This window comes from Callionymus lyra, chromosome 2 (genome assembly GCF_982586985.1).
Source record: "Callionymus lyra chromosome 2, fCalLyr1.hap1.1, whole genome shotgun sequence".
In the NCBI taxonomy this organism is placed as follows: Eukaryota; Metazoa; Chordata; class Actinopteri; order Syngnathiformes; family Callionymidae; genus Callionymus; species Callionymus lyra.
The window spans coordinates 38,749,427-38,777,306 of record NC_141819.1 but is presented as its reverse complement, the minus strand read 5'-3'; the positions used below and the strand labels follow the sequence as shown (position 1 = coordinate 38,777,306).

Genomic DNA, 27,880 nt, shown 5'->3' with positions numbered 1-27,880 from the left:
ATATTCCAGCTAGTTTATATACTGTTTATAATCTGCTGGTACATACAGTGAGATTGTGAGACGGCTGAGTGAAGTGGGAAAAAGACAGAGGTGGAATGAAACCATGCTCAGACTTGCCTGGGAAAAGACGACTCCTAACACAAGCTAACAAGCCCACCTAATGACTAGGTGTCGTCCCGGACAAGAATTCTGTGATTTGGCTGCCAACTACAGATTTACAGTCGTCGACAACAGTTATTTGTACTTTCCTTTAATTGAGGGTCACACAAGTTTATAAACAGCAAACCAGCGACATATTGTGGAAGTAGGTCCGAACGTGCACTTCCCCTTTCTTTCAGTGTTTGTTTGAGGACCAAACCAGGTTCTTCTGTCCTGACACAGTGATGCGTCCACGGAGCAGGAGGGAACACCCTGCCTGCAGGTGCTGTCCAGACATTCACCAGCTTCATTATGCAGTCCTTAGTGATCCAAACAAACACAGGGAGGATCAGGGTGGAGCTTCCTGAGAGGATCCTGGGAGAGGCTGGATCTAGAAGTGGGTGACTGTAACCACGGTGACCGCAGAGATAATCATAAAAAGAGATTGGGGTTACAGGGTCAAGAGGAATCCCGCGGGAAAGGGAATTATTTTGGAGGAGTCATGGGAATGAACTTTGTGTGATTAAACATTTCGGGGGGAACTAGAGTTGCGGTCGAAGATGATTGTATCAACAACACTCACACCAAAGGTTGTAGCAACCAGTGGTGGGTAGAGTAAAAAGTAGGCACTGAAATACTGTTTGAATACGAGTAAAAAGGTTATTGGTGACAAAAACTACTCAAGTATTGAGAAAATGTTTGGAAACATCTGATTTATTTGTTAAAAACTTGTGTTTTACCATCAAAAGATGGTGGATATGAACAGTAGCCTCCAAGATAACCCGTCCTGCCGATGATATTGAGTCGGTCATGTGACCAGACTGCAAGACAAGGGCTATGATTCATTGCTTGGAAACAGCCACAAGGTAGATCATTGGGCAGAAGACTATCTCAAACTGAAAAAAATAATGTATATTTATAATTCTCAAGGATCTGATGAGCCAGAGATGGCAGTATCTATTGTTTTTCTTCTTTCATGCTCCCACATAAGATAACAACCAACAATCATGGCGTTCTATTTAGATTTTACAATAACTTTACTTTAACTTAACCCAGAATTTATTTTAAAATGAGAATTGAGGAACTGTCATCAGTTGTTTTGTAACCGGACACATACCTTGAAAAAGTATATATATAATACAATAAACAGAATCTGTAAAATAGTTAATACAATCTCAAATACTGACCTCGTTTCAGGGTTTTACACTGGTCACTGCAGGTGTCATGTGACTGATCAGGATTGGCTGAGTTCGAGGAAGTGTGTTTTTAAAGGAAAGAGAGAGAGTTCGACATTGTGACAATGTGTTTTGACGTTGGCTGTCGTCTACAGAAGTCTGTGCATCAGTTACCAAATAAAGTTATAAAAACTACAGCCGTTTTATTCAGGATCACTTACCATATCTTTAACTATGAATTAATAAAATAAAAGAATCTGTGAAACTCTGGATTTACTTACAAATATGAAGTCTCTGTCACATAAAAGGGAGGATCCAAACTTAGCAACACTTTGTTTGTGAAGATGCTTACTCTAGGTAACAAAAGCCTATCAAAACACTTCCACTAGGTCATTGTGCATTCCTGTGGGTCCTCCTGAGAAAGTGAGCTCAGAGAATAATAAGGATTGAGTGGCGGTTGGACAAAAAGGTACTAATCAAACAAGTCTCGCCTTTTCATTTGATCCCACTCTGAGCAGCTGTTTGCATGCGGCGCTCTCACTCGTCCTCTCTTGGCAGAAGAGACACATTCTTCTCAGAGAAGCTTCTGTTGCCAGGACCGGGACACTTGTGCGGATTCCTCCATGTTTTGTCTTCATTCTGCACCTTCTGGGTTTGAGGATATTGCGACTGATACTGCCTTGATCTACTGGTTCTGTTCTCGACCATCGTTCTCATGTTGAATCAGTTGGAATGTCAATGGCTTCTTGTCTCCATCAAAGCCATTGTTTAGATATTTCAATTCAATCATTGAGTGAAGGATGTTCAAAGTTGAAGCTGAAGGATGATAGTTTTTCACAATAAAAGCATCGCTGATGTTCCTATTATTATACTGCAGGCAAAACAGATCATTTTATTTTCTTATATAGAATGAAATATACATATTTAATGAGAGGAGAGAGCTAAAGTTGATTCTTCTGATTCCACCCTGCAATTATTTTTCAAAAAAAGAAAATATGTTTGTTTAATCATTTAGGAAATTTCAGGATTTTACTAATTTTTTTGTTTGATTTTTTGCTTAACGGTTTGACTATTCGATTCCGAATATTTGTTATTTGTTATATTGTTCATTTGTTTTATAAATAGTTTTTTTAGGATTAGTTTATTTTTCAAAACGTTTATTTATTTATTTAAGTCTTTTTTTATTTAAATATTATTTCAATATATATATTTACAGATGTTGTTTTACATAGAGTGTTTGTTGCAGCATTGGCAGGTACAACAGAAGATCAGGATGAAATGAATTATTAACAAAATATACTTTGGATTATGATACAGTATATGATATGAAAAACCTACAATTATTTAACACATGAGATACTAAGAATTATGCTTGCTCTGCTCACTTATAGTTTATTTTATTGCCTACCCAGTTGAGTGGTTCAATGGATCTAAATGCTTTTAAAAGTAGAGATAAGAAGCATGTGACTTCTCCAAAAACATTCCCAATTCATACTAAAACTACGCAGTTTTAAAGAGACCATTTCTGGAAAGTTCATTCTCTAGACTTCCAGTGGATTAGTTAGAGGTCGACCCAGCAATATCCAGGCCCCAGATTTCTCAGGCTGTTTCTCAACAGGACGTGAGTGGAGAGCTGGTGTCCCTCTGAGTCACATTCTGAGGCGAACAGGCAGGTAAATGTTATGTGTTTCTGGGGGTCCACAGCTGCCAAATAAGTCAAAAAGTTAATGGGAGGCACATGTGGACAGATGTTAGAGGTCAGGACTCTTCCTGAGAGCAGACCCACATTAGCACACAGGCTCATTCTAAACACCTTCTGAAGCTCCTCTACAGGGCGTCCTCCACCCACACTGACCCCCCCAGGAACTGTTCGCTCGCTGCTATCGACCGTCTCCTGTTTTTACAGAACGATAATGACTCTGGTCGGTCTGCAGACGTGCTCTCTTTGTGTGCCCCACTTGATCCAAGTGTTTCGAGGCTATTAGGGGTTTTAACGTGTCAATACATGTGTCAGTTTTAGAATCTAACAAAACTATGTTGTTGCAGCATCAACAAGTTTTACATGATCAACTTCCCGAGTTGCTCAAAGTCGTACCCCTTAGTACACTTTGAATCATACGCAAATGTTTGTTTGGTATTCCTCTTACACATACAATTATTGAATTTCCAACTGTTATCAGGCAATTTAAACTGAATTCAAATGTGAAGACTTTCCAACTGTAACTATTTTACTTTCTTGCTATGATTACACATCCTCTTGTGGAAAAAAGCAAACATTGCAATCGCCCAGAGAGTCTGTGAGAGTCATGTGACCACCAAACTGCTTCATAGACAGTTTTCTTCTTTCAAATTATTAATATACTCTTTTCAATTTACCAGAAAGAAGAAAACAGAAACATACACTACTATGTGAATGTGGCAAGAAAAGTTGCGCAATATTGCAGTTACACTGTTTGACTGTAGGTGGAGCCAGAATCAATGTTTTTGAACTTACGTATTGCAGCTTTAATAAAAGTAAGCTTGTTATATGGTGTACTGCACAAATAACCAAGATTTACATGTATCATATATTCTCAGCCTCAAATGTTTGCTAGTTTACAACTCTTAAGTAGCTAAAAAGAAAGTAAAAGTCAAGATGTCTGTATTATCGGATTCTTGATTATGGCAGACTCCACTTAGCATGGTCAGGGTTAGGAATAAAGGAGGACAGACTTTACTAGACCTCCTGGACTAGACTCAGAACAGTGACCTGGCCGTGCGTGTGATCAGTCCGTCGGATCAGCAGCAAACAGCCAGTGGCGCTTCATTATCTCCGATGCCTTGAAGTTTTCAAAGACGAGTCATGCCGATGGTCGAGGGGGGGGTCGTAGGAAGCGATGGGTTAGCGGTGTCACCCTCCACCCTGATTGTAAAAACCAAAACATCCTCTTTGGCCTGTTTGTTTGTTAGTGGAGTCAAATAGAGCTATGTGTCCAGTTAAGTGTTAATGATTCTTGTAGTTACTCTTGCAGCGAGCAAGGTGTGTGCTTGTGAGATGCTTTCCAGGAGAAGAAAAATATAGTACACAATATTTGTCCTGAGGGCTTCGCTCTCATGGAGATTCAATTCACCGTGGAATGCCGAAACAGGAATTTAGAAAGCAGATTGAAGGAGACACATTTCGTGCTTCAGATCTGTTTAAGGTCATGTGAAAATATTCAAACTGGTGCTTCTTCTTGTGACTAAACATCAATGCAGCTTTAGAATGAGCGAAAGAATGTGATGAGTGTTTGTTTTTTTTAAGCATCATTTGTAATGTACAGGAGAAATTTATTTTGTGTCGCATCAGACCAAACTTTGTTCCGCTGTAATTGCTGGGTTTTGGGTGTCTGAGCTTTTGTTCTGTGTTGGAAACAAGCCAGCTGCTCCACTTAAACACTGTACACTGTAGTTTGTAAAACAATTAGAACAGGTTTCTCACACTTTGATCTGGAAAATCAGGTCATCATATGTAGCTTAAGATCATAGAAACATTGTTGTGGAAAAACTAAAGTTTGACAAAACAATGAAGGTTTATCCCATTCAAACAAACCTATACATACCTTTTGCAGTACTTTTTCTGTATTTTTCTATGCATGTAGTAATACATGTAAATTGTATGCTAAAAGTAAAAAGGAAACAAGTCAAACTAACACATAAAATATGGTTAAAAGCTAAACAAGGGAGAGTAGAACATATTTACATAAATACCTGAGGTTATCCAGGTAAAACTAAGGAAATTATCCTTATTTTAAATGTATCTAATATGGTATTTATGTTTTTGAAATTGTACCTTTTTTAACACTCGGGGTGAACTTCTGCTCCCATTTGAGCCCCTTTTACAATTGCAGAATGGAGCTGATATTTTGGAAATCTGTAATACGTAATAAGTAATACATACTGTATATATAGTTTAGATTTCAACAATAATGTATGTATTTGAAATTTCATGGGGTCTTCTGCCCACGTGTCAATTACAAAATGAGCTGAATTTCTGTAAATTTCCCTAATTTGTGGTTATAATTTAATTTAGTAGATAAAAGTACACAATCTGTAGGGACATGATAGAAGTACAGGAAGCTGGGAAACAAACAAAAGTAGAAACACGTCAAAGAGTAAGCACAAGGTAAAAGAAGCAACGACAATATGCCTCAATGGCATATTCTTTTTAGACTAACGCTTGACCAGGTTGCACTATTAAGGAAGGAAATTTACCAACAGCATATGTTGCAAAGTAACATTTTATGTAGTCATTGTTTTATACAGTCATCTGATCAGCTGTTTTTTCTGGCAAGAGCATTAGCACCTTGTTATGCCTGCCCGAATTTGTTGTAGTGAGCTCTGAAGAAGTCCTGAAGCTTAGTCATTAAAGTGTACCAGGAACTGGAAACATAGTAGCTTGGTATTGTACATAAAAGAACCTGTAGACAACGGTTATGACTTCTTGTAATGGGAAGAAGTTTTCTCAAAGCCATAAGTTCAACAGATGGTACTTTCCACTTCACAGTCACAGCACTAACTGACTCTGCTCAACTCCACAGGCACTGCTACCTGGGGAGGGCCGTTATAACATAGTGTAGGCAATAGTGTACTTACCAGACACACAAAAAGGTCTAGACCTGGTCCGTGGACCATGAAACAACTTTTACCACTGACAGAGCCTACTCTTTACCGACGAAAAAATGGCGGGTTTGTTTCTTGTGTTGGGAGTCAGGTTGATGACTGTTCAGTCACTGAAAACCAATAAGTGACCAATAAATGGGCAGCAACTGGTTAACTTCACCTTTTTATGACTAACAATATGATTTTCAGGTGGCAACAAAAACCGGGGAAAGTTGATTCGAGTCCAGTAGAATAGAATAAAAGACTAGCCAGTGTCAAAGGGCCAATTGAAACTTCTCCAAACTCCCTGTTGGATTGAGTATGGTAGTCCAAGTCTGACAGAAGTATGAGGGACACAAGAATAGGTCAAGATCTCGATCCTGGGCCTAGTGAACCACTTCCCTTTGACCCAGGAGGTTGCAAGAAACAAACAGAATGGGAAAATGAAGCTATACCTATCAAGGAATAAGAGCTTAAGAGAGTTCAACATCTTAGTTATTGTATGTGATGATCATAACTAAGGCTGAGGAACGGGACCTCTGAGCCCAAATGCACTCCTGAGGGGAATCTTCACAGGATCTAAACAAACTGATGATGTCATGTCAAAATGTGGCAGGGACAAGGGGCAGAAAAGAGGCATGTCGAGACATAAGGAGCTCTTCCCAGAAACCTTAGTTTGGTCCAGTCACTCTGATGATGGTGGATCTCAAAACAGGTAACTCCCACAACAATAGGAGGGCACACAAGCATTACTCCCAGTAAAAGAGTCATGAGAAAATAAAGGAACAGTTTTGTGCACTTCAAAAAACCTGTTTGAATAACTGGAAGGTCTGTAGGTGGAGACTGTGCATTTCTCAATGACAACATGTGGTAGATTGTATGTTTAATAAAGTTACGTAGGTAAACCATGATGTTTTAAAGTAAGTACAAGTTACTTAAAGAGAAGATGTGTAATAATATTGTTATTGTATTTTTTGGAAACAAAATAATCTACATTTAAGCATTTAAAAGGGGGAAGTGACATTTTTATCCACTTATCGCAAAAGAGGATGAGGTTTATCAATGTGCGAGTTACAGTAACTCTTAAAACTTTAACCTGGGACGACAATACGAAGGTTTTTACTTACAGTAGTGAACACCTGATCTTTTACTGGGTTGGACCACGACATTTCAGAACTGGTGAGTATTGTATTGATGATGAAAATAGTTCTAGCGACCTCTTTTGGATAGAGCACGCAGTTGCAGCCAGAAGTGATGTTAAATTTAAGAAATGTCTACTGTAGTTTAAAAGTAACCTGTGTTGATTCTCGTTGAATCTCTCATTTAAATTATATTTACTTCTACTACATCACACATATATGAGAATGGGAAAAAAAAGAAAAGTATCATCATCGGTTATCACACTTCCTCTTCCTCATACTTATTTACAAAGTTATTTTGTACCTTTTAAAAAAACAGCCTTTGTACTTGAGCGTTATTTCATTCTCGAGGCTCCACAAAGTCACTCCACAGCTCGATCACACATGCTTTTCATAGTCATCCAAACCTTCGTCTTTTGAAAGTTCTTGATAGTTGATTATGTCTTGATTCGTAGATTATTTGTGTTTTACGAATAGCGTCTGTGTGATATCTGTAACCTGGTTTTGTTTTTGTTTTTTTGTTGGTTTTAGTACTTGTGTTATCTTAGGGTCAAGGTGACCCGGAGTCTCTTTTTAAATAAATTGAAACTGAAGGCCCAAAGAACTAATGAACGACCTCTGCATATGTATTTATGGAAGCCAGGGATGTTGTTCACCTTGACCCAGTCACAATACAAAAGATACCTAAAAACACGTTTGATTTTTGCGCCTCGAGGTCACACAAGGGTTTAGGCAAATGGCGAATAATAGATTTGACAGCGTGAACACTTCAATGATGCAGATATACCAGTAGGGGTCAGCAGAGTACAAAAATGATTCACGTTTGATCTGGTTTCGAAAATGCAGTTCAAGGAATCTCTGGGTTTGGAACCAACTCTTTCACTATCAATGTTTCTCTCTGGTTTCTTCTTATATTTCCTTTATTTACCCAGCAACGCTCTGATGACCAGTTCACTCGTTCATGTTCTTCCTCTTATTCCCTAATCGTGGTCGCTTTTTGGGGGCGAGAGACGAGGGACACCCTGAACAGTCCGTCACAGGGCACACGTCTGTAATGTGCAAAGATTATACAACAGGGGGCGCTGTAGACCGCTAAATAAACCTTTACAGTGAAGTAAAGCTTACAGCGTTGATAAACTAGTTTAACTAAAGAATTCATGAATTAAACACAAAACAAGAATTTTTAATGTGAATACATCTGAATTTTAAAATTAAACATAATTTTGAGTGTTATTGAAACAATTTGCATTATTTAATTTGCATATAGATGTTTGTATATAGTAAGTAAGTGATGTTGTTACAGACTAAAATTGTGGACTACAACAATTTGAGAGAGAGTGACAATATGTTACTGTATAGAATAGAATAGAAAAGAATAGAAAAGCTTTATTCATATTGATATTGGGACAATAATTTGATGATGATCAGTCGACTCCTGGTAGCCCTGTAAGGGCCAAGTGAGTAGGGCCACATTGATTTTTTGCCCGGAGCCTCCAAATCTCTAAACCCGCCGCTGCTCAGGCTCACAGGGAGGAATTCACCCGCAGGTAAAGTCAGCCGAACGAGCCGTCAGTTATCTCTTTTATCACTGCAGCTAAAGTTCACTGTCCGACATCACCTCTGCATGACAAAGGCGGCCAGTGGGAGTCTGCAGGAGGCTGAAGCCGCTGTGATCTCACAACAGTGTTAAGCAAACAGCGCATAAAGACATTAGGGAGACACTCTGGCTGCGGGACTTAACTGCGCCCCTATTGTCATGTGACGGTGCGAGGCCGGCGTCCACAACACGCAGTCAAATTCCCATCATGAGAGTCTCTCGGAGGAGGAGGATACCTGCCCGGTGTGTAAATGCAAATGTCGACGAAGGTATGTGCGTGTTCGAGCTCCATTTCGCCTGGAGCGCAGAAGAAGCGGGGAGCCAATGAGAAGCGAGGATCCAGCCCAGCTCTTTATAACTCTGTGACACACAGGCTGGACCATGCCACAACACTCCGAGCAGCCGGGCCTCTTCCACGGGAATTACACCGAAGAGCCCTTTTTTAGAGCCTCTTTTCTCCTCCTCGCGCCACAGAACTCCTCTGGACTTCTATTATTACCGCGTCCACTATGAGCGCAGGGCAGATCTACGAGAAGAAGATCGCGAGTATTTTGACGGATCTCCCCGGATCTATGAGCTGCCACCCGAGCTCCAAGGACTCCCCGACTTTGCCCGAGTCTTCCATGACGGACATGGGCTACTACAGCGGGCAGGCGACCCACGGACACCACGAGTATTACCAGGGCCAGGCGTACGGACAGCCCCTCAACTCGTACCACCACCAGTTTAACCTGAACGGAATGGGAGCCGCCGGAGCGTACGCCACCAAATCTGAATACCCCTACTCTAACAGCTACAGACAGTACGGACACTACAACAGAGACCACCTGCAGGCATCCCCACCCAGCTCAGGTACCAGAAATGAGTTTTTCTAAATAGAAAAAAACAATCTCCCTATTGTTATTTATTTTTCAAAGTTTTCAAGCATAATAAAATGTATAACTTAGTCTGTGTAAGACGTAATCGGGTTTGAAAAGAAAGGAACTCGTTTTATAATTCACTTTATAATTATTGTTACAATTTGTTTAATTACATTTGTTTAATTTCTCACGACAATCTTATAGACTATATCCATCAGAAAACTCAACGTTTTTTTTTACTGTTGTTTCTACAGTTAAAGAAGAGCCCGAGCCAGAGGTTCGGATGGTGAACGGAAAGCCCAAAAAGATCCGAAAGCCGAGGACGATCTACTCCAGTTACCAGCTCGCTGCTCTTCAGAGACGCTTCCAGAAGGCGCAGTATCTGGCGCTCCCGGAACGAGCCGAGCTGGCGGCTCAGCTGGGCCTGACTCAGACTCAGGTAAGAGTTCATTTATCTGGTCTTTTATCGTACACTTTTCATAGTATGTTACTGTAAAATACTTTTTTTGTGTGCCACGCATGCGTAATGACGCACACGGAGACGTTATATAATGATCATTATTAATAATATGATTTTCTTCTTCAGGTGAAAATCTGGTTCCAGAACCGGAGATCCAAGTTCAAGAAGCTGTACAAGAACGGCGAGGTTCCTCTGGAGCACAGCCCCAACGCCAGCGACTCCATGGCCTGCAACTCGCCTCCGTCCCCGGCCGTATGGGACAACACCACCCAGCAGAACACACCGATCAGCCGAGCCCAGGTCCCGCAGCAGAACCACGGCTCATCCCCGCCTTACATGGAGGATTATAGCAACCACTGGTACCAGCAGGGATCGCACCTACAGCACCCTGGAACCGTGCACCACCCGGTCCCTCAGCAAAGCGTGGGCGCAGTTTACTGACACTTGGAAAAGGTCTGCCCTCCCAACATGGACTCTCCGCAGAGCGAGCTGGACCCGGGAAGACCTGCCTTTTTTGGACGATCAAAGCATCTTCCACTCACAAGCACATAAGGGATTTAGTTTCTTATTTAAAAAAAAGGACGACTGGCGTGGTTTTCTTTTGAATTATTTATCGTTTCTGTTGTAATTTCTCCCTTTTTTTACGTGACCACGGACTATTGATCCATGTGGGTTTGTAGAAACTAAATCAAAGAAAAAAGAAAAAACTCAGGTCCTATTTATATGTATTTGTACAAATGTTTCGTCGAAGGCTGTAAATATGTGTTTATATGCAGAACCACTATGATCATATTTGTTTGAGTTGCACTGCAGTGCTCACCAAAAATACTTTTTATAATCTTGTAAGTATCTCCGCCTTCTGTTGAATAAAGCTGGTAATTGCATGTCTGTGTTGAGATTTATGTTCATTTAAATCATCTAGAAAGAAAAACAAAACATTATCTTGTCAAACTAACGATCAATTGTTTTCACTAAATGAACGAATTGCGACTATTTTTTTGCGTCAAATATATAATACACTGAATTCACATTTCACGATTAATCTAAGAACAATAAACGTCTTATATTTATTCTATGTATTGATTAAATTAAATTCGTATTTATTGCATCAAAGACATACACGGTTGTGTAATTTTAATTTAACGTACATCGCGCTCCTAAATGAAGAAGAAACGCAACTATAAACAACTATTCCTTTATTACACGAACGCTGGTTATTCATTTTGACTTTTGTTTGTTTCAAAACAAATAAATATAGTTACACCCAAGACACAAAAAACACCATCAACATTTTGTTCTGCCCTCACGTGCATCAGAATGAGGGAATTGAACCCCCATGCGTGGGTGCAAATGCGACGCAGACACCGTGGAGTCACTGCGTTTTATTGCTGCTCTGTTGCCACATAACAAGAATCTACAGCAAACTGTGTGCGTGTGTGACCAAACGAACGATTAGAAATCCAGCTTATTAAATCCTATAGGACGTTGATGGCGATCTGATCCACATGGACCCACCAGGACGTTATTACGCATCAGAAGAGAATGTGCCAACGGAGTCAGTGAGTTTTTCATTTCTGGCCCAAATGTTTTTTTTTTCTACCCAGAGTCATTAGAGAACGTTACGGCTTCGGGATGTCCTGTATCTGGTTAGGAAGTACAATAAATAAAACCACAAGTAAAGACGATCATTTGAAGAGATGAAACTGCGAGTGACATAAAATACTTAATGAATTCTGAACATGCGCAGTATAAATATGACTCAAACATATTTTATAAATGCAACATGTTCATTAATTTCAATCTGGATCAAATATTTAATAGTAAGATCAATAACGAGTTATATAAAAATAAACGTGTGTTGTTTCAAAGCTTCCAGGTTAACATTTCTACTTTATCAGGTCATAAAGTACTGACGTGATCAGTTCACCTGTTTAACATATAGTAGTTTTAAAAATTGTAAAAGGGACTTGGAAGCAATCAAATGAAAGAATGTGTAAAAGCATAAAAAAAAACGTAAAAAGCACCATCCTGTTTAAAACAATCCGCTGGGGTGGTGTTTGAATAGAACCAGAACAGCTGCAATAAAAAAACATTTAAAGCTATTTAATCCGTTTTATTGTGCCGACGCCATGCCAGGTTATTTTGCTAAATGAATGCTTTTATTATTTTGAAATAATCATTTTTATTGTTGAAATATAACACTTGTTTTATATAGTTTTAGCTGACACAGCACCACCAATCAAAGCAGAGAACTGAACAGAAAAATGTAATTATTTTCAAGTTTTAGTAATTAGAAGAAAAAGAAAAGTACATTTAAAAGGTTTTTTAGGTTTATGACACAACTGGAATATATAATTGTCGTGTCAAGGTCATAATAAAGTGACACAGACTGAAGAGAAACTACAGGGATGTTGTTGTGTGAGCATCTTTTGGCATAAATAATAAAAATACAAACACAGCACTAAAGAAGAGTGAACAATTGTTATTAATCGGCGTCATTTACAGGGAAAAGTATGGTCACTGGAGGTTAGGTCTGGCCATTACAAAACAAACAGATCACACATATGATGAAGGACTAAACATAATTTTTTTTAGAATATTAGGCCCTTTTTGCCGTTTCGCAAAGTAAAATACTTTTAAAACGATTTGTTCATTGTAAAAGGGAGTTTTTTGCTGTTATTAAATATTTTTGTTGGTTTTCTCGTTAAGATTTGAAAAAAATGATTTTATTTTTTACAAATTTTTACACTGAAAAAACACATTTGTAAAATAGGCTAAATGATCGGAGCTTTGAAAAGAAACTTGAGAGATGAAAAAAAATTCCAGAAGGAAAAAAAAACAGTAAAAACTCGACCTTCAAAGATCAACTCACATATGAGAAGAAAGTGTTCAAAAAAAATAATCGCACAAGCAAAGCTTGGCACTGAGGTGTTGACTTTCTACATGTACACACTTGTTTTATATTTCCCAAACATCCTTTCATCATTTTCTCCCCCAAAATAAAACATGTCACGATCCACAATCCTGACTCCTCTAAGGTCTTTGTAGTCCCTGAAACCCTCACCAGTTGTCCTCGGCCTCTGTCATCGTGCTCCCACTTGCTGATGTGACAGAAGCAATATTGTCTTATGATATCAATGAAATCTCATCAGCAGGTCATGTGATCCCCCCGCGGCGGCTCCCTCAGCGTGTGTGGCCCCCCAGCTGCGAGGGGAACATTAGCGGCGCCGGTGACAGGCGCTTGTGCGTGGGCGGTCGGCCGTGTCCCGGGTGTTGTCTGTAAACACCGACAAGTGTAGCCGGACCTGGAGCTGAACTGAAGCGTTGAACTTGATCCTGCCGAAGTCACCGCAAATAGAACCGGAGTCCAGGAGGGTTTGAGCCCAGTCAACGCCGAGGTGAGCCAGAGGTCGGCAGGTCCTGGAAAGACTTGTTGCAGCTGTCCTGTGGATGGTCCGGTCCCGGGGCCAAGCTGAGCCCTGGATCACTCACTCGGACCATTTTGCTGATGAAGTGAGGGCAGAAAGGTATTACAGCAGCTGTGGGTGTGAACCCAGGATGCCCTCTGGACATGGCCCGGATGAACATCATCATGACACCACAGATACACACAAACTCTCTCACAGAGTGGATACGTGCAATTCATAGCATTCCACCCAAGCGGCCCCTAAAACCTCCTGTTGTTACTCCTGCTTCCTAGATTGTGGGTTTCGGGTCGAGGCTGACTCATTACTGAAGGTACACCAGTCGGGTGGCAGAGCTGTGGTCTAGTTCTCAGGCTAATGACCAACAACTACATCTGGTTCTATTCACCCAGGATATTGCAATTAGAGGATGGATAGATACGTCAACTAGGATTGGGTTTGAATGGTGAAGACGCCTCACCGTTAATCCATAAGGCACATGTCAAACCCAAAGCCTGCCAAGTGACTTAGAGAGGCCCCTTGGATGATTGGTTCTACATCAGAGTGGATTAATGTTCATTTATGGCACTTTTCGACTCTGGCTACCCTACTCTACTCAACTGGACTTGACTCCACCGGTTTGTGTTGTGTTTCCACCAGCACTGTATGACGAAGCAGACACTGTTTTTAAGAGAGTGACATCACTGAAGAGTCATTACTACCAACACAAGAAACCAACCCACCATTAGAAAAACACTGAAAGTACTGTAGGTTGCCAAAAAGTTATTCCGTGGACAAGTCCAGAACCTTTTTTCGACTGTAAAGTACACCATTCCGTCCAAGTTTCGTGGTGCTATGTTATGATGGCCCTGCCCGCCGTGAGAAGGTAACTGGGCTGGTGGAAACACAATACAATCGGTGCGACTGTTATTAGTTGAGTAGAGTCAAATAGAATTAAGGTGATTGGGATGGAACTGTGTGGTAGAAACGATCCTGTTGATATCTTCACCTAAAAGATAAGTAACAGAGTTGATGAATGTCAACAAATATACACAGGAAACAAAAGACAATATTTTGGACTCTATATTCCTGTTCCAGAAAGTTAGTTTTGCGCCCTAGACTGAAGATTTGGGCTCATCGTGAGTAAGGGTCAGGGTTAAGTTTATGGTCAAGTTAAGCGGAAGGGGTGTTCGATCTAGGGTTAGGGTTTGGGTTAAAGTTAGGGTTAGGGTTACTCTAAAAACCTCAAATGACCCAAAAAATGACAGGTTTTGATATAATAAGTGCTAAGTAACCGATGTATGGTCACTTACGGGCAATAAGTCTTTAAGAAACAATCTGATCAGCTGTTTTATCAACAAACACATACACGTGTCTTTTAGCTATGGGCTTAAGGACTGGGCCAACTCCGACTTGGGGAGTCGACGGCATTTGTGTGGCAGCTGAAACGTGTTTTGGACGTAAGTGCAGAAGAAATCTGAGCAATTGACGAACTCATGAAATTGAATTGACCTTTTTTTTTCATCAAAAAGCTGCAGCTGCTCTCAACCGAGTTCCTGCTGGACCACACATATGAATTATACTTGACTTAGACTCTGAGAATAGAGACGAGTGAAAATTATAGTGAGCTTTTTGGTAATTTAACTAAATGTTCCATTGTTCTTCTTCTCAAAAACAAAACCCCATTTTATGAATTCCTGACATCTTATTATTTTAATGTGACAGAAATTCTTTCATGCGAGAATGAAACGTAAATCATTACATGGAGGTTGAACACTGGGCTTAGGTTAGGGTTTAGCGGGTGGTAATTATGGTTTGGGGTTTAGGTCTCAAAGAGAAGAATTCAACAACCGAGGAGCAAAACAATGAACGTGTGTCGCCTCTTTCTTGAAGTCAAACTGTATTCAATCCCTTAAAGAGGCGCGAGGATGACACTGAATCATACATTCGTCTCCCACTCCTCGCCTACCGGGAGATGTCGGATCATTCTGGCTAATAACAATAATCACCGGAGAGACCGTGAGTCTAATAACCAGTTGTCCCATGATTAAGAGATCCCACCTCACATCTGATCAGCGTTGATACCCTCGGCTCTTCAACGGCTCTGAATAGTTCCATGTCTACTGCAGCGTCCATTACTCTCATCTGGAGATGGGAAATTGCCTATAATTTTCCCTGATGCCCGTCACTTGGTCCTGCATCTTCCCTGAATGTTTAACAAGGCGCATAATCATCGGGATTGAGGAAAGCTGTGTATATAAGACGCTGATGTAGCACAATGCAAAGGAAAGCAGTGCAAACATGGAAGTGTGCGCAGCGGCTTTGTTGAACCCAGGAGCAAGTCAGGATGACTCAGCGGGGTTATTCTTTTTTTCGGACAAAGGTGTCCCTGGCATGGACATCCAAGAAGTGGCGAAAAGTAAGACTTCATTAAAGAAAATAGGTGTTTTATCATTCTTGTAATTAATAAACTGTCTTTTAATGTTCAAGTCAGGATGTTTAGATTAATCTTGTGCAATGAATTGAATGCAGTAATATGGAACTTTTGATGGAACATCCTGTTTTAGCCAGCAAAAAAAAAACACGACGGTAAAGCTAATAAACGTCCCTTTTATTTATATTAATTACATTTTGTAAAATTAATTTCGATTTGGTGAAAGTTGCAAAAGTGTGTTTTGAAATTTCATAGTTTTATAATTTGGTTTAAGATTAAATAAGCAAATACAAAAAAAGTTGTATACATTTCGAGGTGAATTTATGTATTATTTTAAAAAGGATATGATATGGTAATAAGTCACACAACGCTCTTTTTCCCTAAATTAATATATAAATATATTCTGTTGTGCTAAGCTCGATCCCAAGAACACACTTGCTTATCAATGCATTGCACATTTGCTATACAAACAATCTTAATAGCAGTAGCAGTATGTAATATAATGAGATTATTTGGAAATACTTTTTTTTTTTAAATCTATGTACAAAATTAATAAAACAGACGACGTTGAAGTAACTTTAACATTATTTGTTTAATTTGATCGTGTATCGTTTGTACATTTTTAACTAAGACCAATAAATAGACAAAAAACATCCATATTCATTCAACAGCTATTTATTGTACAAAGATTGGATTCTTTAAAAAAGAAAGATCGCTAATTTCAGAGTCCAGATTTGACAAAACATGCGATCCAAACAGGGAAAAAAATACAGCAAAAATAAACAGTAAACACTCAGATTTGTCCTCGACAGGCGGGCAGACGCTCACATCATCTGGTGTCTGGACATCGTGTCCTGGTGCGGGTGATGGTTGGGGTACCAGTGTCCGAAACTGTTCATGTAATTATTCTGGTACATCGGGGCTCCCTTGGCCATGGACACCTCCCAGAGCTGCGGGACCCCGGGTGAGCAGGGCGACACGGAGCTGTTGCTATGGAGATGTTCTCCTTCCGATCCGCTCCCGTGTTTCATGATCTTTTTATACTTGGAGCGTTTATTCTGGAACCATATTTTCACCTAAGAGAGGAATGAAATTGCGCATAATTATCAACCATGAACCAGACAATAGGTTTTTTTTTAAAGACGCATTTTCCCATTTTATTCAGTCAATTGTCACGTCCTGACGTAATTGAAAATAAAACTCTCTGTTGTTGCTGCCAGACTTTTAACTCGGAATAAACGAGCAGTTTTACGTGGGAGCCCATCTAACAATCCAGAGTGGTTATGAAATTAAACTGTCAGTTTATGTCGCTGCGGTGGGTCACAGCAGAACAATGCTGCGAAAGTTTTCAATGACTTCACTGATACCAGGGATGGAGAAAGTGGCTTCATTTAAACTATTTTCGTCTTCATAAAACGAGCTGATTAAACCCGTTTAAATCTGAGTATATTTTAAGGATGTTGGATCATTTTATTGGAAAACATAAAGGCTCTGCACCTGCTGATGTAAACATCAAACATAATCATAATTAATTTTTTTTTTTAATTATTAAAGTGTTGTTATTTAAAATGACACAGATTTTCTGAGCTATTTCTGTCAACGAAAGCTACGTATATTCGAGATTATTTTACCGAGTAAACAATTGTCGAGTAATTAAAGTTTGGTAATAAAAGAAGCGACATTATAAATTGGAACCATTTATTTTTCATTTTCCAACACGTGTCATAATTCTGTATTACAAAGCATATACCGAGATGGCAGTTTCTTTCCCACCCCGCAACCACCCCCAGGACGTTGAGTCATGTGGAATAATACGAGCAAAATGAACACACCTGAGTTTGGGTGAGACCCAGCTTGGCTGCCAGGTCGGCCCGTTCCGGCAAGGCGAGGTACTGGGTCTGCTGGAAGCGCTGGTGGAGCGCCTGGAGCTGCAGGCTGGAGTAGATGGTGCGAGGTTTGCGGATCTTCTTGCCTTTGCTGTTCAATCGGACTTCCCTGTTGTCCAGACCTGAGGACTTGTCGCGATCTAAAAGTGAACAAGATCAGAAAAAAAATGTTTTAAATCTGATTTTAAAAAAATCAAAAATATTTGTTAAATAAAAATGATCAATTTTTACGCATGGTGCGTTTTTGGTGGGTGGGAAATCCTGAATGATCCAGTGTGACATTTAAAGGGTTGGAAAGATGCTTTTAGGTTTTTAATTGAGTTTGTTCAACATTAATAACACAGATAAGGATTAACTTTAAGACTTAATTAAAAGATTGTCATGCAAGGAGTTTAGCAACGGTCTAATGTCAATATGAGAGTTAATTCTGGCTTTGTTTGATTAGCTTTTATTGATAGCAGCCATGCTAACAACAGAAGCTGGCGGGCCTGTTATTAAACAAAGCGACGACAGTTAACCAGTTGATCCACATTGAGTCACACACCCAAGTGTAACATAGTATGTTCTCATCGTTAAAAAAAAGAAATCTGATATATTGTTGTTTTAGGATTCCTTTCAAACTACACTTCAAGACTTCCAGTGGATCATGTCAAACCATTAATCTCACACGGACCGTGAAGTAGTCATTGCTAGTTAAATGAATAGTTAAAGCCATTTACTCGTCTTTCCCTCCACGAGCGAACACCTTTCTTGACAGATATTTGTCCATAATTACCCTCCAGCAACTGACACACTCTGACACAAGATCCTCCGACTATATTTTAATAGTATAAGAACAATTTGTTGCACAATTCCAGTGAGAGCCGACAACAAACAGCGAGTCAGGCCCATTGTTTTTGCGAGCAGCAGGTGACTGTAATCTCTGTAAAAATGAACGATCCGGTTACGATTTACGAGGATTCGAACCATTAGTAAAGCTTGTTTAACTGCTAGAGTTCGTTCAGGTGATAAATATTAACGACGAATAGACTGACAGGTTCAATCGTTGCCTTTGAAACAGCAGGGTAACTGGTCATGTGTACTTTTATTTCATTCATTTTTTTAATTTTATGGTTTATAATTGCATTATAATTTCATACATATTTATTGGAGTAAATAATTGAGCTGCTATACAATCGCATTGTTGTAGTGTTATGTTTAATTGATTTATTGATTGTTGTCGATGTGTTTGCATATAGTTAACCCACATTTTTTTTTCGGAAAAGATTTGATTAAGAAACACAAAATCCGTATTTAAATGTATGATTAATTACAGAATTGATAATTTTTTTGCATGTTTTAGTCAGTTAACCGTGCGCAGTAAACAAACCAGAAAAAAAGCCATTTGTTTATTAAAATAAACTAAATCGCACTGTTTAAATTAAATATATGTTGGGGCTCCTGCCCCCCCCCCCCCTTTTTAATTTAATTTTATGTAGTTGTTGTTGCTGAACACATCACAACATTTTAAGGGCTATATCAGACGTACATCCGTATGGGATTTATGAACTTGCTCTATGATGTTATTGTCCACAGACTGGGTGCTCAGGCTCAGAGGCGCACAGTGAAAGTGCGCTCTATGCGTAATTACGCGCGGCTCGGTTTGCGCTCGGACGCCCGTGGACGGTAGAATCCTGTGAGTTACTGGTTCACATACCTGTCTGCTCTATTCGGCTGTGAGCCAGACTGCTGCTGCTGTGATTGTTGGGCTGGTACGACATGTACGCGGACGAGGGGTGCGAGTTCACAGGACCGGGGAAGGCGTAACCCAGCGAGCGGCCGTAAGACGCGCCGGACGCGAACTCGTGCTGAGAGTGTCCGGCGGAGTGGAGGCCGTGCACCGGGTAGATGTGGGACAGTCCCGTGGAGTGCTGCGGGTGAGCCGGGTGCCCATGGCCGAACTCTAGAAATGCGGATTTGCTGGGATCTGAGGCAGTGTCCGGCATCACAGACATCATTGGCTAGTGTCCATCCACATTAATCTGGAGCGAATCCACATCCCAAAAATTCTCAGCGGTCATGGTCGAAGCCGTTTGGTTTAAAAGCAGGAAAAAGCCAAAGCGATGCTTCTTTGGATTATTAGACGAGCTGACATGGTTCTCCTGCGAGTGCAACCTCAGAACTATCACCCCCCCGCCGGTGCTGCTCTCTGATTGGTCCTCGGCAGGACACTGGCCGCGTCACCTGACTCATTACCATACGAGCGATGAGGCAGGATCCTCCTTCAGCACGTTATGACGCCACACGCGCGTGTTTGAGCCGTCAAAAAGCGCAATAATATTCTTGAAATCATCACTTAACTCACTTGTTCAGGGTTTAAATAATCGTAATATTTTTTTTAATCGCGTGAAGATGTTTGATGCAGCTTTGATTTTGACACAAATGACCTTAAAAAACAAAACACGTTTATGTCAATTGATAAAACTGGTAAATAAAATGTGCGCTCCTTGGACACAGATTATGTACAGTATATTACAAATTCGGTAGACTTGTGTGTTAAACTTAATTGATAAATTGGGAAACAGCGAGATATTCACTTCTATTTAAAAGGAAAAATCAAAGCAATTTTATTCTAAAACAAATACTATTTACTAATATTATCGTAATCCATCAGTAAATTTACAATTTCTGAACCTAAAGAATCCTTTAACTCAAATATACTAAATAAAGAAAAACCTGATCAAATGAATGATGATGTATTTTAGATTTCGAATTCGTCATAAAGGATACAGCTGAACACAATTGATGCAAAATCTTCAACTGGCCTACAATATATATATATTCTCATAAAAATAAAGAATTTGATTGAAATTTATTTCGCTAAAATGTGTGAGCACAATTTAAGAACAAATCAAATAAACTCCATCAGGCGAGAAACCCGCTTGTTCGTTTAAAAGCGAGGAGACGCACGTTTGATACGTTCATGACCAGTGACCTTCACCTTCCGTCACACACAACAGCGGTTTAACTATAAAATCGGACGTTTGTGGACAGACTGCGGTGTGGAGCGCAAACTCAAACCCATCATTGTGGTCAAGTCCTTCCAGGCCCTCTGCTGAAGCCTGCCGAGGGGCCACACCACGTCCTTGAACCTCACACGCCTCAGACAAGAGGCCCGAGTAATAATCACATGAAATGACTCAATTATTTTATGATCACTTTATTGGTTCAGGGTGTCCACAGAAACATTTTTGACAGCCTCCGACACACACAATGCGGAGATTGTTAGAAGAAAGAAAAAATAAAATATATTTCATGTTGCTCCCTCAATGTTGTCATGCAAGTAAAATATATTTGTGCAGAAATTAACGTATTTTGAACAAATTAAGCATTTTTTAATAGACGATTTAAAGCAAAGTTATCAACCCATCCTTGTCTTTCATTTCAAACAAAACCATCAATATAGGGATTGTTTTTATTTTAAGTCGGCCTGCATCTAAAAATGCTGTCATTGTCAATGATAAAGTTGAATTAAAAAGAAACAATAGCGTTCTAAAATAAATAAACAAACAATGCAACAAAGACAACAAATATTTTGAAATCTCTCTTTTTTTTAAGAAAGCAAAGAAGCAATACTTAATTCAATCAATGAGATATGTAAAAATAACCACAATATAATATTATAATTAAACAAATACTTGCAAATAATATATATAAATAGTTAAATACTAAAACAGTTCAGTCAAGTCTCCATGATAGGAAAAAACAGAAGAATCATTGTCTGATGAGAATATTTAACATGATTTAAAGATCAACCATTGCTTATCGAATATAAAAAAGTATTTAACCAAAGGTTAATAAATTATAAATATTTAGAGAAATAATAAAATGAGAAAATATCAAATACATTAATACATTTAACAAGAAAGTGAATGTTGGCCTGTGAAAGGTGCATTTAATAAAATGTGAAAGTTAAAACGACTTTTTTCCTTTAAAAAAAAAAAAGCATTTTTATTTGCACTATTCTCCATAAACACAAGGAAAAAACAGTGAATACACACAACACAACTAAAGCCCAAACGTGGATGTGAATATTAGCATAAGCTCAGCTAGCTGCTAAAGTTGTTTTAGCTAAGTTGTAATTATCTCGATTCAATCAATCATCCGATCATTTTATGATGGCTTAATTTTTAAAGGTTGACACATGGACGATTAACCAATTAATATCTGATGAGAGCCCAGAGTTTACCAGCAGGTGTATAGAATATGATTATTTTAATTCTTGTCAAAACAAAATGATGCTGCTTGTTATGGTTGGCACTCACTCAGTCTGGCAGGCACATGATCAGACACAGAGATGTTTATAATGTGTGTGTTCAGGTGCATGTGTGTGAGAGTGTGTTTATGTGTGTGTGTTTATATGTGTGTGTAAGAGTGTGTTTATGGGAGTGCATGATTTTTGTGTGTGTCTTTATGTGTGTTTACGTGTGTGAGAGAGTGTGTTTATGTGTGTGTGTTTATATGTGTGTGTAAGAGTGTGTTTTTGTGAGTGCATGATTTTTGTGTGTGTCTTTATGTGTGTTTACGTGTGTGAGAGAGTGTGTTTATGTGTGTGTGTTTATATGTGTGTGTAAGAGTGTGTTTATGTTAGTGCATGATTTTTGTGTGTTTGTGTCTTTGTGTGTCCCTTTATGTGTGTTTACGTGTGAGTGTTTATGTGTGAGTAGTTTATTTGTGCATGTGTTTATGTGTGAGTGTTTGTGTGTTTGTGTCTATGTTTATGTGTTTGTGTATCTTTAGTATGATTGTGTGTGAGACCTGTGTTTAGGTATGTGTGTGCGTTTGTGAGTGTTAGTGTATACGTGTGTGTTTGGGTGTGTGTGCATGTGTGTTGCAGTGTGTGCAGGTGTGTTTATGTGTGTACTTGTGTGTGTGTCGGTGCATGTGTGTGCATGTAGGAGTGTGTTTGTATATGTGTGTGTCGGTGCATCTGTGTGTCCCTGCATGTGCGGGTGTGTCTGTACTTGCACGTGTGTGTGTCGATAGATGCGTGTGAGTGAGCATCGGTGCTGGTTTTGTTGTGTGTCGGTGAATGTAATGGACGCGAGTGTGTGAACGGCGTTTTAAAGCCAGGACGTCTCTCAGAACCGTGAGTGAAGGTGTGGTGGGCAGTAGGTGCATGACAGAGAAAAGGAGTCTCTGTCAGGCTTGTAATTATGTGTGTATTACTGCGGAGAACAAAGACGAGCCCTGCAGTCATAGGGCAGGGATGGCTCCTCGCCGCTGTGGCTTTTCTTAATACACGCAAGTAGGATGATGTTGAAAACAGTCACACTCCTCAATGCAGCCCAGACTCACTGGCGTCTACTCGCCTGCACACGACACGCAGAGGTGTGTTTGACTGAGGTGTGTTTTCTCCCTCCCTCCCTCCCTCCCTCCCACACACTCACACACACACCAGTCAAGTTTGTCCATCATGCAGCTCTGATGCAGAGTGACAACATTCTTTGTGTACAAACCAAAAGCACATTCCCAGGCAGCTCCACGGCTCTGATCTTCCCGCGAGCACGTCATGTCTTACAAGTGAGGCGCCGTGAGTCAAGGCCCAGTCACACTGACACCGCGGGGTTCTGACGGAGGCCGGGTCCACTCCACAAACAAACACACAACATCGTGACGGGGACACACTTGACACACTTGTTTCATCATCGATCCACGATCAGAAGTGACAGAAGTGAAGATGCTACGAAAAGAAAACATTCGCTACAAAACTGACACAATGAAACAAATCTGTTCATAACACTGTTATAATGATGGTCCATTAAGATGAACACCAAGAAAAGGAATAGAAAGAGTATTCTAGAGGGACAGATATTGTAATGGGTTATATTAGACGTTATTATATTATTATTATATATATATATATATATATTTAATTTTTCAAAGTTTGTTTTGCTTCAGTTCTCAGTTCTTGTTGTTTTATTTTGAGAGTTTTTGGTCAATTGTGAAATGAGCCAAAACATCAGGCCTGTCTTTTGAAAAAGGGGCCTCAACAATCTCGAAGTGTGTGTGTGTGTGCGTATGTGTGCACATGTGTGTATGTGTGCACATGTGTGTATGTGTGCACATGTGTGTATGTGTGAACATGTGTGTATGTGTGTGTGTTTGTGTGTGTGTGTGCGCACATGTGTGTGTGTATGTGTGCGTGTGTATTTGTTTGCATGTACGTGTGTGTGTGTATGAGCGCATGTATGTATGTGTGTGTGTTTGTGCATATGTGCATGTGTGTACAGGTGTGTGTATGTGTGCTTTTGTGTGTGTTTTTACATGTGTGTGTACATATGAGCGCATGTGTGTATGTGCGTGTATTTCTGTGAACATTTGTGTGTGTGTATGTGTGTGCGTGTGTGTATAGGTGTGTGTGTGCGCATGTGTGTCTATGTGTGCGTTTGTGTGTGTGTGCATATATGTTTGTGCGCACATGTGTGTGTGTATGTGTGCACGTGTGTTTGTTTGCATGTACAAGTGTGTGTGCATATCCATTCAAATAATTTAAATTCAGAAAAACCACAGTAACAATGAGCAGGACAGAATGATTCTAATGAACTTAATCAAGAAACATTGACTTTGCAAAAACTTTAAAAAAAAAATGAAGTTAGAGAATAAAGTGAGAGAATTTGACATAATAAATATGACATAATACATTAGATTAGATTACGCTGCGCACTTGTGTTGTTTGTCCTGCTCAACAAAGAGCTTTTGTTTATGAAAGAAGACACAAGAAAGGATGTAACGGGTCAGTGACACGAACACTGAGTTACGTGCTGCAGAAACAACAGCCACATATGTAGATGGTGGTTACAGGACGTGTCATAGGTCGACGTTAAAGACCAGCAATGGAGCCTAAAGCAGTAAACATTGTAAGTAAGTAAGTAAGTTAGTAAGTAATAGTTATTTGTAAAGATCTTTCTAGACCAGGGTCACAAAGTGCTTTAACAATCAAAAACAATACACAGTTATAATATGTTATAATAATTATATATTATTATATATGTATATTATATACTATAAGAGGCCAAGACACATAAGACAAAGACAGGAGTCCCAGAAAACAGAGTTGGCCCCTGAAGGTTACACAGTGTTACAATACTCTTATAATGGCCCTCAAATAACTTCAGAAGTGCTGAGCACTGATCCGAGTGCTGCCTCCGATTATCAAGTCGAGTTGCTTTAATAGCGAGCAAATGAACCTCTTGACTCTCCTTGTCTCTCATTTTCACTTTTACTTGAGGTTGTTTTCAGTCTTTTCTCTCACTCACTAAGCCAACGGCAACAGGCGGCTTTAGCTGTGTGTGTTACAGGCCCCCGGCCAGAAGAAGAAGAAGAAGAAAGAGGAGGAGCAGGAGGTTCAGCTCATCTCTGCTCGCGGCTCATCAAGCAGAAAACATTGATGTATTGTCCTTCAAGTCTACTGCTGTGTGTGTGTGAGAATCAATTGTGTTATTGTGTGTCGTTGTCTACCAATAATGTCATGCAATTATTATTGTTGTCGTTTTTATGTAAACATTTCTCTTTTTTTCATTGTTATTATATACTAAATATTGTTGAATTATGAATGACAAAATCAAACAACAAATAATATTAATAATATTGTCATTAACTTTATGTATTATCTGCCTCATATTATTTAAATAGAAACGTAATAAAAATAAACTATTGTCAATAAATAATGATTTGAAATAACAATGATTACATACCAAAATATGCTGATATTAACAAGACAAGGTTTACTACTAACATTTCTAGTGTTTTTTGATTTAGTTTGTTTGTTTTAATGTAGTTTCTGTTGTTATTATTATTTCCAGGGCACTTGTAAACATCACATCTTTTAATTAAAAAAGTGGAAATATAACGTCAACAAAGAGTAACCTTTTTAACTGGAGGATAAACGGTTTGAATAATGAAATAAAACGTGCAATGTGTGATTGTTGCTGCGGCAACAAACCGAAGCAGTTCTGGGCTGAGAGTCAAGCATGTGAGGCAGAGACGTCTGAGATCATGAGTTCTCTCTGTACTCAGGTCTTGATTCCTCTTAAGAAACTATATTCTCGGAAAGTAGTTTGGAGAGGTTGAAACCCCACAATTACCACTAGAATAACACAATTGGATTGAATTAAAAATATATATATATATATATATTTATATGATATAAAGACATCATTTTATTTGACACCAAAACTCCAAGAATACTCCAGAGAAGTAGAAATGAATATAAAGATCATTCATTTTAAAACATATTGCTCACATGACACCCATACATTTCCAAATAACACCTATACATGATCACATGGCACCTATACATGATCACATGACACCTATACATGATCACATGACACCTATACATGATCACATGACACCTATACATGATCACATGAAACCCATAATTGATCACATGGCACCCAGTAATTATCACACCTATACATGATCACATGCCACCTATATATGATCACATGACACATATACATGATCAGATGACACCTTAACATGATCACATGGAATCCATACATTATCCCATGACACCTATAAATTATCACATGACACCTATACATGATCACATGACAACTATACATGATCACATGACACCTATACATGATCACATGCCACTTAAACATGATCATATGACACTTAAACATGATTACATGACACTTAAACATGATGACATGATACCTATATATGAACCATACATACATACATACCCATAGATGATCACATGGCACCCCTAGATGATCACATGACACCCATAGATGATCACATGGAACAATAAATGAGGATTTACAACATACATCATTATTACATAATTATACATGATTATAGACGACATTGTAAAAAAAAAAAACAATGGAAAAATTAAAAGTATGAATGAAATATTCTGTTGTGTGAAATATAAAAGTATTAATAAGAGGCAGATATAGTCATAGAACTTTTCCATCCAAGTGTAGGATCGTTGAAAATTGACGACCCTTGAAAACGTTTGATAGTAACTGAGATGCCTGGAACTGATGTCAAGTGCTCGAAGAATTCAAATAAATAAAGTACTTATTAAAAAACGTGTGTTTGTTTTTTATACATTTAAAAGAGAACAGCTCAAAACTTAACATGTTTTTTTTGTTGCAGGAAGTAAACAATCGAACAATCACACCCTGAGGGACTTTCCTTGATTCTAATTTTAGAAAAGTGTTACCTGCACCATGTCGACCAATTAATTCTCTGTCCACCACGCCCTCAGTTTATCAACCTTCCCTTCTAATTGATTTTGAAACACAAAAGTCGAATTGTGAAGATATTTGTCATCGTTGGATGCTTTTAAGGAGATGAAAGGCAGAATAGTTTGAACAAAGAGGGTAATTAAGTAAGAAATTATATATCGAGCGACAGTATCAGCAAGATGATGGCGTGGGAAACGAGTGCGTGTCTGGTCTTTTGGCTTTCAGTCGCTCATAATTGCTACCAGACCGACGGCGTTCATCTGACTGTCGGACCTCCATTAATTGGCGGAGCGAGGCGAGACCCCCCGACTCCGGAGAGTTGCCGAAACCAGAGAAACCCGTCGGACTTAAACAGCCCCATTTGTATAAATCTGCGGTCGTGTGTCCAATCTGAACTTTTTGAAAACTTCTGCGGCTCGGTCGACTCAAAATGGCGGTCGGGCTGACGGACAGTAGTGGGGCGGGATTGGGTTTCGGTTCTTGGCATGATGCGAACGCGTGAGTCGCTCCACATCTGGAACGAAGAAGCCCGTCTGGGTCTACCCCGGGTGTTTACAGCGCTGTTGTTTTTTCACACTCCTCACAAAATCCTGCCCCGACACACATTCCAGACTCAGCGGCTCAACATGGGGGGAAAATCTATGCGATTTTTTTTCCGCTGTAAATGGAGGTACCGGGGGCGGCGGGCAGAAAACAACAAAAGCGGGCAGAGGTGAGGGGATGTTGCTGAGTTCAGGCGAGGTCAGGACAGCTGTTGGGGCGACAGGTCCACTGGATGAATCAGTTAACTGGCTGTTAACAAGCTTCTAAAATGATATCACCCACCTGCAGCCCCACCATACCAGCAGTCTAGAGCCCCCTCTTTTCACTACACACCGAGAGATACACACCTTTAACCCACATCAGCGCATCGTCAGCAAAG

At 39.5% G+C, this 27,880-nt stretch overlaps 2 protein-coding genes across 2 annotated transcripts; one reads left to right on the top strand and one right to left on the bottom strand.

Moving 5' to 3' along the window:
• The first annotated feature begins 9,067 nt into the window (after nt 1–9,067).
• Nucleotides 9,068–10,873, top strand: dlx3b (distal-less homeobox 3b). Its single transcript, XM_087785074.1, has 3 exons — nt 9,068–9,521; nt 9,784–9,968; nt 10,116–10,873. The coding sequence occupies exons 1-3, from the start codon at nt 9,179–9,181 to the stop codon at nt 10,428–10,430; spliced, it is 843 nt and encodes a 280-aa protein (XP_087641200.1). The 5' UTR covers nt 9,068–9,178; the 3' UTR covers nt 10,431–10,873.
• A 5,613-nt stretch (nt 10,874–16,486) lies between these two features.
• On the bottom strand, nt 16,487–19,853 carry dlx4b (distal-less homeobox 4b). Its single transcript, XM_087783069.1, has 3 exons — nt 19,410–19,853; nt 17,660–17,853; nt 16,487–16,903 (listed from the first exon to the last, which is right to left on the bottom strand). The coding sequence occupies exons 1-3, from the start codon at nt 19,708–19,710 to the stop codon at nt 16,652–16,654; spliced, it is 747 nt and encodes a 248-aa protein (XP_087639195.1). The 5' UTR covers nt 19,711–19,853; the 3' UTR covers nt 16,487–16,651.
• Between the last annotated feature and the right edge of the window lie 8,027 nt (nt 19,854–27,880).